Source organism: Hyperolius riggenbachi, chromosome 3 (assembly GCF_040937935.1).
Source record: "Hyperolius riggenbachi isolate aHypRig1 chromosome 3, aHypRig1.pri, whole genome shotgun sequence".
NCBI lineage: Eukaryota > Metazoa > Chordata > Amphibia > Anura > Hyperoliidae > Hyperolius > Hyperolius riggenbachi.
The window spans coordinates 111,812,440-111,828,203 of NC_090648.1; the positions used below are offsets into that span (position 1 = coordinate 111,812,440).

Here is a 15,764-nt window from a genome sequence, read left to right on the forward strand (position 1 = left end):
TTCGGTTTACAGTTCCGTTATGCATCTCTCGGTCTGGGGCAAGCTGTGAAATAGCGTGCAGCAATTGTCACTGTGGATTCCTCTTCTCCCACTAAGATTTTTCTCATCCTCTAATGTGAGAAAGTATGGGAATCGTTCCATCAATTTCTTAAAGGGGCACTAGAGTGAAAAACTGTAAAATTTAAAATATGTGCAAACATATACAAATAAGAAGTACATTTTTTCCAGAGTAAAATGAGCCATAAATTACTTTTCTCCTATGTTGCTGTCACTTACAGTAGGTAGTAGAAATCTGACAGAAGTGACAGGTTTTGGACTAGTCCATCTCTTTATAGAGGATTCTCAGGGATATATTTATTTTCAAAAGCACTTAGTAAATGGCAGTTGCTCTGTCCAACTGCCAAAAAACTGTGTAGGGAACAGAGAAGCTGGCCAGCATCATTGTTTAAAGTCCTTTTTAGGGAATATCTTTATAAAGAATAAAAGCCTTGCTGAGAATCCCTTATGAAGAGATGGACTAGTCCAAATCCTGTAGCTTCTGTCAGATTTCTACTGCCTACTGTCAGTGAAGCAACATAGGAGAAAAGTAATTTATGGCTCATTTTACTCTGGAGAAAATGTACTTCTTATTTATATATGTTTACACATATTTTAAATTTTACAGTTTTTCGCTGTAGTGCCCCTTTAAAGTAAGTGTCCCTGGTTACAGTATATTTGGGGCAGCAGAAAGTGATTCTCATCCTCAAGGGTCTTCTGCTCACAGTGTTGGCATAGTCTCTCCTCCTCTCCTCCCTGGGTTTGTATGTCCTGTCTGGGTCTCCCAGACTCGATTGAGTGAGCACTCAGTCTGTAGATGCTCAGGATTGTCCTCTCTTGGGAGTTATGGAGATTTTCCAGGTATGGGGCCATTTTATATTCTCTCTGTAGGGACTGGTATATGGTTAGCTTTTGTGACTGTTTTATTTCACTCCTCCATTTTTCCACATAGTCCTCTTTGCTCTTGGCTGTGGTGTGTTTATATTACTGGACCCCAACCCTGAACTAGATTTGTAACTATCTCATGAAGCTGAGCCTCGAATCATTATTTTCCGTGGTGGGGTCAGTGTGAGCGAGAGTATGGCTCACAGAGATCACGGGGGAAGGAGGCAATGAAATCAGCTCCTGACCGAAAAACGGTGCTGCACTTGTCAGCATGATAGCAGAACGAGCGGGCTGCAGTGATAAGAGGGGCAGGAATGGCAAGAGCGATGCTTCCGTGTGGCGAGAGTCATTGAAATCCATGCCCTGGCAGGAATTACAGGACACAAACAGGTTGTAGGTTTCAATCACTGCTGTCCGGAATCTGTTGCAGAGGAACTATAGTGAAAATAACATAATGGATAACATTTTTTTTTTTTGATTTATAAATTCTTTCCTCAGTGTCTTCCCATTGTAAAATCTTTCCTGTGCCTGATTTACATTCTAAAATGTATCACAGGTGGCAGCATTACTTCTGTAGAATGTTTTACGCACAGTTCTACGCACAGAGGGAAATTCGGCTTGAGTGGGAGTTGGAAACGGCCTTTATTTCCCACAATGCAATGACCGTAAACTGTCAGGGCCATGGTCATGACATCACACTGTGGGAGGGGTTTCACCACAATCTCAGCCATACAGATATTTCTGATGATCTATTTGAGAAAAGGTTAAAAAAAAAAAAAAAAAAAAAAAATGTGAGCAAGGGGGTTTCGGCTATTGATTAGGATGAAGTTCAATTATGGGTTAACGTTTCTCTTTAACCAGATGTGTGTACCTTTAGTAACAGGAAGTGCAAAGAGTAGTCCAAAGAACAGGATATGGAGAATAGGAATTCACTGCTGGGCATGCTCATGTATGTAGATGTTACTGTGCTGTTTTATTCTTAGTGGAATTCTTTTTAGACCAGCAAATGGTTAACAGGATTTTTGTAAGCCAGTCGGGGTGATGATCACATGTTGGAGTTACTGGAAAATGAGGTTTCACGCAATGCTCTCCTTTGCAATGGAACAAACAACACTGTCTAATATGCTATGTATGTATTTCCTCTCTGAGTTTGGCGATGTGTGTCAGCGCTGAGAAGAAGCTGTTATTCTCTGGACTATATTAGTACCCTGTCACATAGGCAGCAGGTTTTACAGCTGTAGAGGCTTCAGAATTTGCACACTAACATTATACAGCCAACCTCAGTGGTACAAGCCCTGCATAGCCAGATTGCCCTTTGCTAGCAATTTGTAGAGAAATCCAGAGGCTCTAGTGACAAGCCTTGCACACATGCGCTATTAATGTTACCCTTAAAGCGGACCTGAACTCGGAACTTCCTTTTATATCTCAAAGATAAGCAACAGCATAATAACCTTTAAAGAAAAACATTTCTTTGTTATAGCTGATGCACATCCTGCAATAAATCTGCAGTGTGTTCCTGATTTCATGGAAGCAGACATCTGTATTTATAAACTAACGGCTCTGCTGTGACAGGCAGCTGACGCTGCTGAGAGATCAAATTACACTGTGCTTAGTCATAGATGAGGGGGAATTAAACAGGCTAAACTCTCTAAATACATACAGGGTGTATTTCTCTCTGTTTCCCTTCTGTCCTGTGCAAGAGTTCAGTTCCACTTTCAAGCATTGGTGGGTAAAGCGGCTACTGTTCTTAAAGTACAACCTAAAGTGGCTTTAAAGAGAAACTCCGACCAAGAATTGAACTTTATCCCAATCAATAGCTGATACCCCCTTTTACATGAGAAATCTATTCCTTTTCACAAACAGACCATCAGGGGGCGCTGTATGGCTGATAATGTGGTGAAACCCCTCCCACAAGAAACTCTGAGTACGTACCCTTGGCAGTTTCCTGTCTGTGAACCTTGCTGCATTGTGGGAAATATCGGTTTACAGCGGTTTCCAACTGCCAAAACAGCAAGCAGCAGCTACATCGCTTGCCAGCAGTAAAAATATCACCATGTGATAAATGTCAGAATATAAATTGGGGATTTAAAAGCTTTTACAATGGGCCAACACTGACTAAATCATTTATACATAATTATTGTAAAAATGAAGCACTTTTTTATTACATTATTTTCACTGGAGTTCCTCTTTAAGTAAGAAAGTCAGATACTTACCTAGGTAATGGAAGCCTCTGGATGGTCCAGACACTTTCTGGATCCTCTTACACCCCTCCATTCCCTCTAAACTTATTTGAGTCTTGCCAGTGTAATAAGGTTCTCCTTGGCACAAGGGAATACACGTGGAGTGAGACGGATGTGAACCACGTGCTTAAATCAGGAGGTGCACTAGAAAAACACGTTATTAAAGCTATATGCGTGTTTATACTAAAACTATATGCTTGATTATACTCTGATGACATGTGAGCAGAATTTCAAAATAGACTTGATTGTATGTATTGTTTGTATGGTATCACGCTGTGGTGAGCTTGTCTTGTATGAGATTGATTTTCAATCCCTCTGACCAGAAGAAGGGTAGTGGACCTGCTATAGTGGATTTAAAATCCCTCTGACCTGAAGGATAGTGGACCTCTGTTAAATAGTGGCCTATCTAACAGAGGTCATAGCACAGAGGGAGTCAGATTCCTTCTGGGTGTTATGGTGTAGGATTGAAATGTCACGGATTATTCTTTGGGGCTACACATAAAGTTGTTGGCCCCTGAAGTGGTTGATTTGGATTACAACCCAGACGCATTTGTGAACCACCAATTGATTCACCGAACTTCTGTCTGTTCTTAACGTAGGATAACTCTTGAATAACTGTCTCATGGTTGTACTCCCTGCATTGGTAGAGTGCATCTCAACTGGGCATGTGCAGGAAAAGATACATCGAATTTAAACCGAAATCGTGATCACCAAGGTCACAATTTCAGAATCGTCAAAGCGGCAATTATCGCGACCACATCATTTCCACATAGGGAAGTTTGAAGTAGTGGCTTCAAACTTCCCAGAGGTCCCAGCACGTGCGGCCCACAGCGTTGGACATACCTTCCGCATGAGTCCAACGCTGGCCGTCCTCTATCGCCGTCTGCCGACTCTTGTGCTTGGCAAAACTCCAGGTTCCTGTATGTCACATGACATACAGGAAGTATTCCGAGCATTAGAGCCTGCAGAAGGTGAAGTGGCTAGATGGGCATCTCTGGACTCGTGCTGGAAGCTATGCCCAGAACTGGTGCAGCTTTTGGGAAAAAGGAGGCACAGAGCGGGCACAAAGAGAGACACATAGGGGGCACAGAGAGAAACAGAGTGGGAACAGAGACACAAAGGGGGCAAGAGAGAGACCCAGAGGAGGCATAAAGAGGCAAAGGGGGCACAAAAAGAGACAGGGAGAAAGGAGGGGGGGAACAAATAGGCACAGAGGCGGAACAAAGCTTGATTTGAAGGAAATCGTGAATTGAATCGAAATCGCAATTTCAGACAGAAATCGCTCAATTCAATTTTTTCCTAAAATCGTTCAGGCCTACCCAGTAGAACGAAGCCACATGTGTATGGCTTTATTCCTCTGTGCACAAGTGCTTGTTTCTGCTGGACATGTGTGGATCTTACTCGCACATGCCCAGTTGGAATGCATCCGCATTCAGAAGAAACTGGCGCGAGTTGAATATGTTTGGATGGACCCCCCTTTCCTAAAATATTGAAGTGTAATCTGTAAAGCTTCTCGACCATCCAGATGCCTCCCACTACCTAGGTAAATATGTAACTTTTTTTTTTTTATTTAAAACCATTTCAGGTGTACATTAAAGAGGAACTACAGAAAACAAAAAAACATTTTTTTTTCATTTTTAACCCTTTAGCAGCCAATTTATTTAGAGGCTTGCGAGCGCTGCTGAAATGTGTATTTATGGCCACTTGTCACTAGGGGGCAGTGTGAGCTAAATACAGATTACTTCTGCTGTCAGTTTCCATATCCTCTGCTAGCATAGAGACATGAAAGCATTCCTAGAATTTACAGCACAAGTTCTGCCGCCTGAGGTCAGTAGCAGTGCATTTAACTCAAACGAGATAATTCCTCTGGAACTGCTAACGTGTTAAGCTGCACATGCTACAGTGGTGAAGGGTTAGAGTCTTAAACTACAGTTTCATGTTTGTGGGTAGTTTAGGGCCTAGGTTCTCAAAGTGTGGTACGCGTACCCCAGGGGGTACTCCTGATAGTACCAGGGGGTACTCAGGCTTGATATATTTAACCAAGAATAACAAATGCAGAGTTTTTTTAGAAAATTATAAATCTTATTTAAACAACACCAAATTAGTATTTGAGATAATTAAAAGCAATAGTAAATGCTTGGACTTTGTTTAGAACCAATTATCATTTACTACAATTAAATATATATTTGTCAAGTGGTATGTGTGATAATGTTTACTATGCTAGGGGGTACTTGGTGAGTACAGGGTTTTAAAAGGGGTACATACCAATAAAATGTTGAGAAACACTGGTTTAGGGTACAGAAATGTTCACAGTACACAATTAGTACCAATTTCTGCTATTAAGTTACTGACAGAAAGTCAAGAAAAGGTGTTCTTTGGAGTTCTACGGTACTTTTATCTCGTGTAGCCTAAATCATTATCCTTCACTGTAAGTAAACTTATATTAGAGCTTGTTCCCACTAATGCGGTTTTTTGCCTTTTGAAAAACGCATGCATTTTGCACTTCACAGGGGTGTGCGTTTTCCCATAAAAGGACCACTTTAGGGCTTCCACATGTGCAGTGTGGCGTTTTTCAAATGCAATTCCAGTGCATGCTTTTTTGTGTTTGCATTTTATTTAATGGAAGCACATTAAAAGAAAACGCAATAAAATGTGCACAGTCGCAAAATTCGAGCACAAATGCTAACATGCGTACATGTACACGCAGTAGCAGCCCAAATTGTAAGGGAAAAAAAAAAAAGCATGCAAATTAATTTTGGTTTTTATATGGCAAACACATTGTATATCTAGAAACGGAACGGAGTAGCAACGGAGTGAAAACTGATCCGATCAACTGATGATTAGATCAGTTTTCACGGATCCGTTTGCGACTGCAATGCAAGTGAACCGGGCCTAAAGTATTTTTTCCCTCCTTAGATCTCCTGTTGTGGTAATCAAGTTTGATTCAGCTGTATTATCTCATTACATTTTCTCTTCTTGTCAGGTAAACCATCAGAGCAACTTAGCAACTCCGCAGAGAACCTCTTGGTAGGCTTCCCAGCACCCCCTGCTGTGTCTCAAGCTGATGCCTTTGGGCCATCTCTATTTTCCACTGGAGCAGGTGATAAACTTAAGCTAAATCATGCTTTATAAGTTATAATAGAGGTATTTCTTTGTCCATCTGGCTGCTTTGTCTGCCATGCTGGGTTTTCATGTCTATGAGCAGAGTTAAATTAAAGGGAGCCTGTCACAAAATGAACCGAAATACAAAAATGCGAGTCTCTTCTGACTTTTTTCAGCACATGGTCCAGTGTATTTTCTTTGGTTGTTCACACCCCAAATACATACTGGTACATTCATTGGCTCCCCCCCCCCCCCCCCCCCCAGTTTGTCCTAGACTATGCTAGGGACATTCAATGACGAGCTACTCTCAGATACAGTTAATGGCAGTTCTTCACTTTGCTCCAAAAAGCACTACAAAAAAAAAGTGTGTGAGCTCCGTATAAATGAATAATGTTGATAAAAGTAATTATTATTGGTCAGGGACTAGGTTAATGTTTTCTGTGAAGGATTTAAAAGTGTGGCCATCCTTTAAGTGCAGAAATAAACAGCAGGAAGAGCGGTAAATTAATGCAATGCTGTGCAGAAACTGGCAGAGGAATAGCTGGATTTACACACTGAGAGTAAAAGTGTCATATTCAGTTATTTCTGAAAGTCTGGAGTGCTGTAAGAGAGGCCCACTGAGCCACTTAATTAAATCTCTGCATGCTGCCAGTAGAATCAATTCTAATGCTGTGGATTAGATCTTGGAGGCTCTGTATGTGTCTGCAGCTTCACATCTCTTTTTCTCACTTGTCTCTCTTTCCTGTTTCCTGTCTGCTTGTTTTGTGTGCTGGCCAGCTGCGGAGAAGCCTGTAGAGGGGCAGGAGCCCAGCCCTCCGCTGCACAAAACGCCTGACCCCTTCTTACCTCTCCCTCTCTCTGATGTTCCAGGTAAAACACAACCATGAGAAAAAACATTTTGTCTGAGGCAACCTCTTCACATTGCTGCATAGATTTCTTTTCCTTCTGTTTCTCAGCTATACATTACAAATTATTCTGTACCATTTAAAATACACCTTTCTCTGAATACAGCATACAGCCATTGACAGTGCAACCTGTATCCATTATTGAAATAATTAGAACACTCAGATCAAAAATCTTTATATACTGTATATTCTGGCGTACAAGACGACCCCCCAACTTTTCCAGTTAAAATATAGAGTTTTGGATATACTTGCCGTATAAGACTACCAACACACTTCAAATAAAAAATGAAAGAAAAATCCTATACTGGTGCTATGTATGAACAGATATGGGTGCTGTACTGTGTGTGGTACCCAGCATATGACAGTATACGGTATAGGCGATTGACTGGTTGGATTGGTAAACTCTCCCTCTCCATAAGCGGATTGGTCAGTTCTCCCTGTCTATCATAGTGGTATGGAAGAATAGGTTGCGCTGTGTCCATAAAACACGCCTCTTTCCCCCGTCTGGCCTTGCCTGTGCCGCTTCACTACAGTACTCAGCAACAAGATCTGAGAGGTAACAGGAAAGGGCGGGTCAGACAGGTTGAAAAGGCGTGTTTTATGGGCACAGTGCGATCTCTGTCTTCCATACCCTGGGTGTCCCAGACCTTGCAGCGTGAGCGATGAGCTCTCCCATATGCACACCGCGTAAACATCATCATGTCCCGTCCGATCATCGCATATCAGCATCGTGTATCACCTGGCATCAAAGACACCCGGCGGATAAGACGACCCCTGACTTTTCAAGGGTTAAAAGCTTGTCTTATACGCCAGAATATGATATATATATATATATATATATATATATATATATATATATATATATATATATATATATATATATATATATATATATATATATATATATATATATATATTCTTCTAAAGTAAAATTGCAATGGGAAATCACATCTCAGTTCTGAAGGGTTGATGTTGGTAATGTACAGTATTCATTGGTTCAGTGCTCTGCAATGTTTAGATTGATTTTTGAGGGAACTGCTGCACTTTATAATAATATTTTTCTCAATGGTCGATGAAATGCATACTATGTAAATGTTATGCAGCTTGGAAATACATGTGGTAGCCGCAGCATTTGATTGGTCCAATTCCAAGCTACAAAAAATTGCATACAATTTGCATCATCCCGTAATGATTAGCATCTGATTGAGCTTCCCCATGGTCTTCCATAAGGACAGTCTGTTTTGTGTTTCATCAGCCTGATTCATACATGCCCAGGAATATGTTGGAACCTGATTGGTGGTTGTGGGTCACTATAGAATGACCCCTGAAACAAGTGTCCATAAATGATGCCCGCGGTGCTGCTCTCCCCCTCTGTTTAAAGTGGACCTGAACTCAGAACTTCCTCTCTGCTCAAAAAGATAAGCAACTGCATAATAACCTTTTAAACCTTAAAACATTTCCTTGTTCATGCAGATTTATTGCAGGATTTTTATCAGCTGTATCTACTTCCTGCTTTCATGGAAGCAGACATAGGGTTAACATCCTGTGTTTACAAATTAGCTGATCTGTCAGGCTTCCTAGATTCCTGTGCTGACACAGCTGAGAGAGCAAATTACAGCAGTTATTAGTCACATATGAGACAGGCTAAACTCTCTTAATACATACAAGGTGCAGTTCTCACTGTTTCCTTCTGTCCTGTGCGAGAGTTCAGGTCCACTTGAATGCTCTGTCTTGCCTGTTATTTCCTATGTTTTGCTGTCCTGCTCTTTTATATTTTCCCTTCCTTTTATCTCCTCCTTTTGCCGACCCAGAGAAACTGATCGAGGGTCTCAAATCTCCGGAGCCCCAGCTTCTGCTTCCTCACCTTGTGCCGCTGGCTGACCCCTTTGGGAGCACATCCGAAGCACTGAATGGTAAATGCTGGGGGGTGGGGTCAGTAGTCTGTATTAGCAGTGACAGAAAGGTGGACCCTTCACCTACACATTGCACACCTGGGGGGCTCTCCACTCACACAGACACTGGGGGGTCTGTTTTGCTCTCATTTTTAAAAATGTAACCAGCAATCATTGTTCTATTGAAGCATCTTGCCTCTTTCTGCTTGCTACATTACAGTATGTCAACTAGGACACCCGAGGTGAACATAAACTAATGAAATAAACAATTGTATTGATCGTCCTCCTCCTAAAAAATGACTTTTTTTTTTTAAGATATTCCACAGTTTTATTTTATATTTAAATCTACTTTTTAAGTTTTTACTGTTTTATTGTTTTTTTTGCTCAATGACACATTCGTTGAAGTATGCCAGCGCTCAAATCTATCAACTATTGACCCTTCTTATATCTGTCCTGCTCTAAAAAACTATTTTCTGCTGGGAAAGTGTTTGATAGTTGTAAAGGTGCCCATACACTCACTCATTTTCCTGCCGATAGACAGCAGATTCGATCACTGGGATCGAATCTGCTGTGAAATCGATAAGCAAATGCTGACCGATCGATTTCCGTCTGAAATTGGTCGATCCGTTCGTGTGGAAAATTTTCGTCGATAGCGGCATTCGAATGTCACACTAGTGACAATACATTACCTGCTCCGCCAGCGCGTGTCCCCGCTGTCCCTTCTCCGCGCTGGGCTCCGGCTGGCTTTACTTACTTCCTATCAGGGGAAGTTTAAACAGTAGAGCGCCCTCTACTGTTTAAACTTCCCCCGACAGGAAGAAAAGTGAAGCTGAAGCCCAGAGCGGAGAAGAGACAGCGGAGACCGGGGGACTCACACTGGCCGGATCAGGTAATGTATGCTGGGGGCAGCGGCAGCTCCACAGATTGTAAATAGATTTCCAAGTGAAATCAATTAAAAATCTGTTTGCAGTGTAGGCAGCCAATAGATCCCTCTTTGATCAGATTCGATCACAGAGGATTTAGGGAATTAGTTGCTAGATTTGATAAAAATGTATAATTTTTGTGGAAAATCTGGTAAAGGTTTAGGACCCCCTCGATTGATATTTTATCAGTAGGAAATTGATCTGCAAGTGCCTTCTTTTAGTATTAAGAAGCGACAAGTGTAGTAAAGTCATATCTCCCAACTGTCCTTTTTTTGGAGGGACAGTCCCTCTTTGGGAACCCTGTCCCTCTTTCTTCCTCATTTGTCCCTCTTTCAGGAAGAATATGAACCAGGATAGAAAGAACCAGTGTGGTTTGAATTAGAAAATAACATATTTTTCTTATGAAATCTTTATGGTATGCGTGATTAGGGTTGTGGCAGGGGTGTGGCTTAAGTGTCCCTCTTTCTTATCTCAAAAAGGTGGGAGGTATGTGTAAAGCATATGTAGAAGGTAATATAAACTCCAAATGTTATTTTATGTTTACTGCACTAAAGAGAGTCTGAAGCGAGAATAAATCTCGCTTCAGACCTCATAGTCAGCAGGGGCACGTGTGCCTGCTAAAACGCCGCTATCCCGCGGCTAAACGGGGGTCCCTTACCCCCCGAAATCCCCCCTGAGCAGCGGGGGATCTCTTCCGCATGGGGCAGGGCTAACCGTCGCAGCCCTGCCTCTTGCGCGTCTGTCAGCGCGTATCTCCGCCTCTCCCCCGCCCCTCTCAGTCTTCCTTCACTGAGAGGGGCGGGGAAGAGGAGGCGATGCGCCGCTGATAGACGCGCTGTGAGGTAGGGCTGCAGCCGTTAGCCCTGCCTCAACAGCAGCAAAATCTACGACCAAGTTGGTCGTAGATTTTGCAGGGGGGGCTTGGGGGGGGTCAGGGACCCTCGTTTAGCCGCGGGATAGCGGCGTTTTAGCAGGGGCACACATTCTCCTGCTGACTATGAGACAAGAAGCGAGAGTTATTCTCGCTTCAGTGTCTCTTTAACATACAGCATAGCAGCATAGCACACCATTTCCCTATTGTGGACATTAGAATTAGGCATTTATGACGGAGGGCTCACCCGGCGCCCAACTGATGCGACCGCTGCAATACGTACTCGGAAATTCAGCCAAATACTGCTGGTGTAAGATAATGTATTGTTTGCATTGTCAAAAGGACCAGGTTGTCAAACGATCAAATCATAAGATGTATGAATAGCTGAGGTGATGTGAGTGATTGATGTGACCAGTCTCCGCATTGCTTGTAGTTGTTGGGCCCACATAGGAACTATCTAGGAACTCTCTCAGGCATTGGAACCAGACATTGATGGACAGTCATGCTTAATATCTTTTTTGCAAGGAGAAGACAACACACGTAGACAACATGTACTCTGCAGTCTGGTTTGGGAGAGGTTTGAAGCGGGTCTCAGTGATGAGGGAGGACAGGCGACTGTTTATGGCCCGCTAACATCGTTAATTATATTCCTGGTAAATGTTCTGAGCTTTTCTTATATCTTCTGTTTCTTTTTTTTCTTCCTCTTCCACCTTCCTGTGAAATCCCTCTTCTTTGCTGTGGTAGGAAAAGCAGAGCCTGTGGTGGAGAGCCTCATTCCGGGGCTGGAGCCTCCTATGCCCCAGCGCCTCTCATCCCAGGCCGACTCCATTGCATCTAATCGCACAGGTTGGTGGTGGGCTTTTCTATATGGTGATCTGTACATTCAGTGGCTGCTGCCTCTGATCCCAGGGTTCAGGATCTGCAGGCTGCTCTTGTTTAGGATCTTCAGGCCATTAGTGACAATGCTCCTTCCCTCTAAGCTGTGGTCAACACTAAGATACAAGAAGTCTTATTGAAAAGCTTAAATGACTCCCGAGGTGAACAGCTTAATCTATTTTTACTTACCTGGAGCTTTTAGCCCCTAGAATTCATTTTGGTATCTCGCTGCAGTTCTTGTCCTCCTTGGTGTCCCGCTGGCCCACCCGTAAAGATCGCCAACCCATTGGTGGTTCTGCGTGGGCAAGTGACCATGTTACAGGATGCGTACTTCACCTGTGGTGTAATCTAGCGCAGTATGCGCTCAGATGACAAGGATGCGTTCGCGGGTGTTTCCAGATATTGTACAAAGCGGTGGCTCAACATTGAAAAGTGAATGGAATGGTCAGCAAGTCAGATCAGGCAGTACTCCTTGCACAGTAGCAGACGCTCATTAGCAAATGCCCCAATGGTAGTAGCAGCCGCATCTGCACACTGAAAGGGACATGCTGACAGAACACATGGTATATAATTTATTTCCCATGGAAATGTTTCATTTGACAAAACTATAATAGGCATACTCTACCTAGGGACATTTAGAAAAAAATTGTTTCATTTCGTTGGTTCAGCCCCCTATTGATCTCAAGACCGGTGGTGTGGCCCTTGGTCCAAAAAGTTTGAACACCCCTGTTGTAGACAATCCCATCCTATTGCACAACCTTACTACATTTGTATAATAACATGATCAACAGATATATGGTGTATTTTCAGTAAATTGTTCAGGTAAGTACATTTTGGTAAAGGTTTGTTGGTAGGCTGGTCTGATTGTAGAATGAAACCGCTTAAAAGAATTCCTTACTGTACTGGTGGTTGCGGAGTTCATATGTAGATGTTGTGTTTGTTATGGTAAAGGTGCTTTAATTTGGGTATTAAGTGTGTAACAATGAACAACGTGGATTTGCATCTATGTAATGCCATGTACACTCCATTCAATTTCCTATCAGATCGATGGGTCGAAACCAATAATTTCCAACATGTCTAATCGGCTCCTGATCCATAACTGGATCAATTTTGGGCAGTAGTGATCTGAAAATTATCCTGTTATTGATTGAGAAATTATTGGTTCGACCCATCGGTCTGACGGGAAATTGAATGGTACCTAGATCTAATCTAAATGGTGACTCCATTACCAAGCAATTCACTTCTCTGGATAACTCTCTAATGCCAAGGCATTAGTCAGAATGCCTACTGGAGTCAGAGTCTGAAGAATTTGCATAAGGTTAGCAGGTGATATCCTCTGAAAGACATTTTTTTTAACGATCACTCATTTCAATAAATTTCCTGTTTTACGCCTCATAAAACTTTGAGGATTCTCCTTTAAACAGTTGCAGTGCTTACAAATCATTCAAGCGCTGTGTGCAGTGATTACTAGAGCAATTCCAGTTAACGTTTTGCAGTGTTGTACAATTAACTGTACAGCGCTTCTGATTAGCAATTTGCCTGTGTAAATAAAGTTTTCATATACTCACTGGGTGTCCAGATGTCGGCTTCTGCCCATAGCCCCGCCTCCTTATCAGAAAAAGTCGTAGGTGCTTCTCTATCTCCAACCGTTGAAGCACCTGTGACTTCTTCTGCTAGGGTTGTGGCTGCAGACAGAAGCCAGACATCGGGGCACCCAGTGAGGTTTTTTTTTTTAAACATTATTTTTAATTTTTAAATGGTTTTGCCCCACTTGTGTATTTTGCATTAAAGCACCCAAAATGTTGCATGTCTTGCGATTGCAATTAGTGTGTTCCCCACCTTTGAAATTCATTGGCAAAACATTTTTAGGAATCGACTGCGAGTGTCGTTGATACAAAAACATGGCTAAAAGCACTCTAGTGTGTTCCAGACCTAAATGAAGTGCAGAGTTCTTTTTACCTGTATCAGTGTGTAGAGATCATGATCTGCGAGTGATCCCCAGCCTTTGCTTTGGAAAATACTATTGCAGGTCAATCACACTAATTTTCCTCATGATTTTATGAGAACCATACTGTAGCAGTCATGGATTTATCATCCATGAAAAACTTGAGCAAAATAGCCTTTTTGATTTCAGGCTGGGAGCCCACTAGACAGTACAGTCATTTCTGCCCTGTGTGATTTTATTTTTTGCTCTGCTTTTGGTGCGTTTTTGTATGGGTTTTCAATTGCGTTTCACGTTTTCATTTTTGATATTTTTTTTTTGTGCGTTATTGTAAGCATTAATTCCGGTAATACCTCAAATGTCTAACTGTTTATGGTTTATTGCAAGCTTTTTGAAATGTTAAATGTCTTCTTCAGGCATTGTACAGAACTGGATCAGAACCATTAATCAATGGAGTAAAATACAGTACCATATATTTAAAAAAAAAAAAAAATGTAAAAACCCATTCCTCTGCATCTCCATTGTGATACATCATGTGTGTTTTACATGCGTTTTTGAAAATTATGCAGCGAGTTGAGGTTTTTCAAAAATGTGGATTGTAAAACATACATTTTGCATAGCTCATTTTTACACTCGGCCCATGGACTTTCATTAGCAGTGAAAACGCTAGTGTTTCTGCCTAGTGTGTTCCTAGCCTCAGCCATCCGCTGTGAGTTGGTGAGCAGGTCCTCTACCCTTTTATTTTGCTTGAAGAGTGTCGGCGTATGATTTTACTGAGAACCCAGATGTTCCTTTCCATCACTTTGGATCTCCCAAAAGTTTTCTAATCTTAAAACAAAAAAGGTCAGCTAATAAATTGGGAACACAAACTGATCTCTGTAGAGCTTCTTTGCAGCTTTGGTCTATCAGATGTGTGCTGCCGAGCCAGGGATTGCGTATTAGAGGCGCGTTTCAGCTAGATAGATCATGCATGTTTTTGTAGTAGAGCTGATGCTTATCCATTAATGGCTTTATGGATTTTGTTTGACTCGCTATCTATATCAATAGTCTCACAGCAATTCAAACCGAAACCGGCACAAAAATAAGAAGTGTCCACGAGCACGGCTGCTTCTTGTGCTGTGATTGGTGACGGAGAATCAGACTGTCCCCTCTAAATGGTAAATTAGATGCATATTGCACCAGGTTTGTGATTAGAGATAGTCAATGAGATGGTAATAATTTTCAACTGATGCAACTATGATGTAAATTTTATGAATATTTAGGCAGCTTGGAATTGGCAAATTAAAGAAACTCTGTAACCCCTCGGGGAATACTTAACCTTGGGAGGGCAAAGCCTCTGTATTCTAATGAGGCTTCCCCCGTCCTCTTCGCCCTCCAAGATCCAGCGCTGGCAGCCCCCAAACACCGGGACATAAATATTTATCTGGTGCAATCAGGCGCAGTAGCAGCTTTCTAATCGGGGTCAGGCAGAAATGGCCAAGCCCAATCGGGTCTGCTCTACTGCGCAGGTGCGAGAAATGGGGTTGTAACAGATTCTCTTTAAATGCAGTACCTGGTGATTGTGATTGGGCCAGTTCCGAGCTGTATAAATAAGCATAAAATCAACAATATATTAGCACCATTTAAAATCTTTAGCCTCTAATTGACTATCTCTGTGGTGTGCCTTGTGGGACAGATTTCACATGTCTGCACCACGTTTTGCAGCACATCCTGAGAGCTAAGCTTCCGTACAGACGATATACTGTAGTCATCAGAAAACAAACGATCTCCGACGATTAGCAGCGAGCGGACGTCCGCATTTGCATGCAGTGTCGGCACGAGGACTGTTTGCCGATCAGATCGTTCCTGGAAGTGTGAAATTCTTCACCCGTAAGTACTTTCAATGGATCGATTGTTTATCATGTGGTACAAACGACTTGGTACTGATTATCGTCCAAACTGATCCACCAGAACTAATCTTTCTACATGGACTATAATCTCTGTCTTTTACTATCATCAGGACACCTTGGGTTTTTTTTTTTTTTTTAAACTTTCTCGGCCGACCCGTCGTTTATCTTTTGTTTCTGATGACCACGGTCTAGCATGTGTATGA

At 42.1% G+C, this 15,764-nt stretch overlaps 1 protein-coding gene across 11 annotated transcripts in view; it reads left to right on the top strand.

Moving 5' to 3' along the window:
* Positions 1-15,764, top strand: part of AAK1 (AP2 associated kinase 1) — a 187,129-nt gene that overhangs the window by 136,111 nt on the left and 35,254 nt on the right. For 7 of the 11 annotated variants that reach the window (XM_068274792.1, XM_068274794.1, XM_068274799.1 and 4 more), the window contains exons 15-18: positions 6,145-6,261; positions 7,041-7,133; positions 8,980-9,081; positions 11,599-11,700. In XM_068274792.1, coding sequence (XP_068130893.1) covers positions 6,145-6,261; positions 7,041-7,133; positions 8,980-9,081; positions 11,599-11,700 — 414 coding nt within the window. The remainder of the gene's footprint in view (positions 1-6,144; positions 6,262-7,040; positions 7,134-8,979; positions 9,082-11,598; positions 11,701-15,764) is intronic. The other 4 variants (XM_068274797.1, XM_068274793.1, XM_068274796.1 and 1 more) reach the window with 4 other exon arrangements.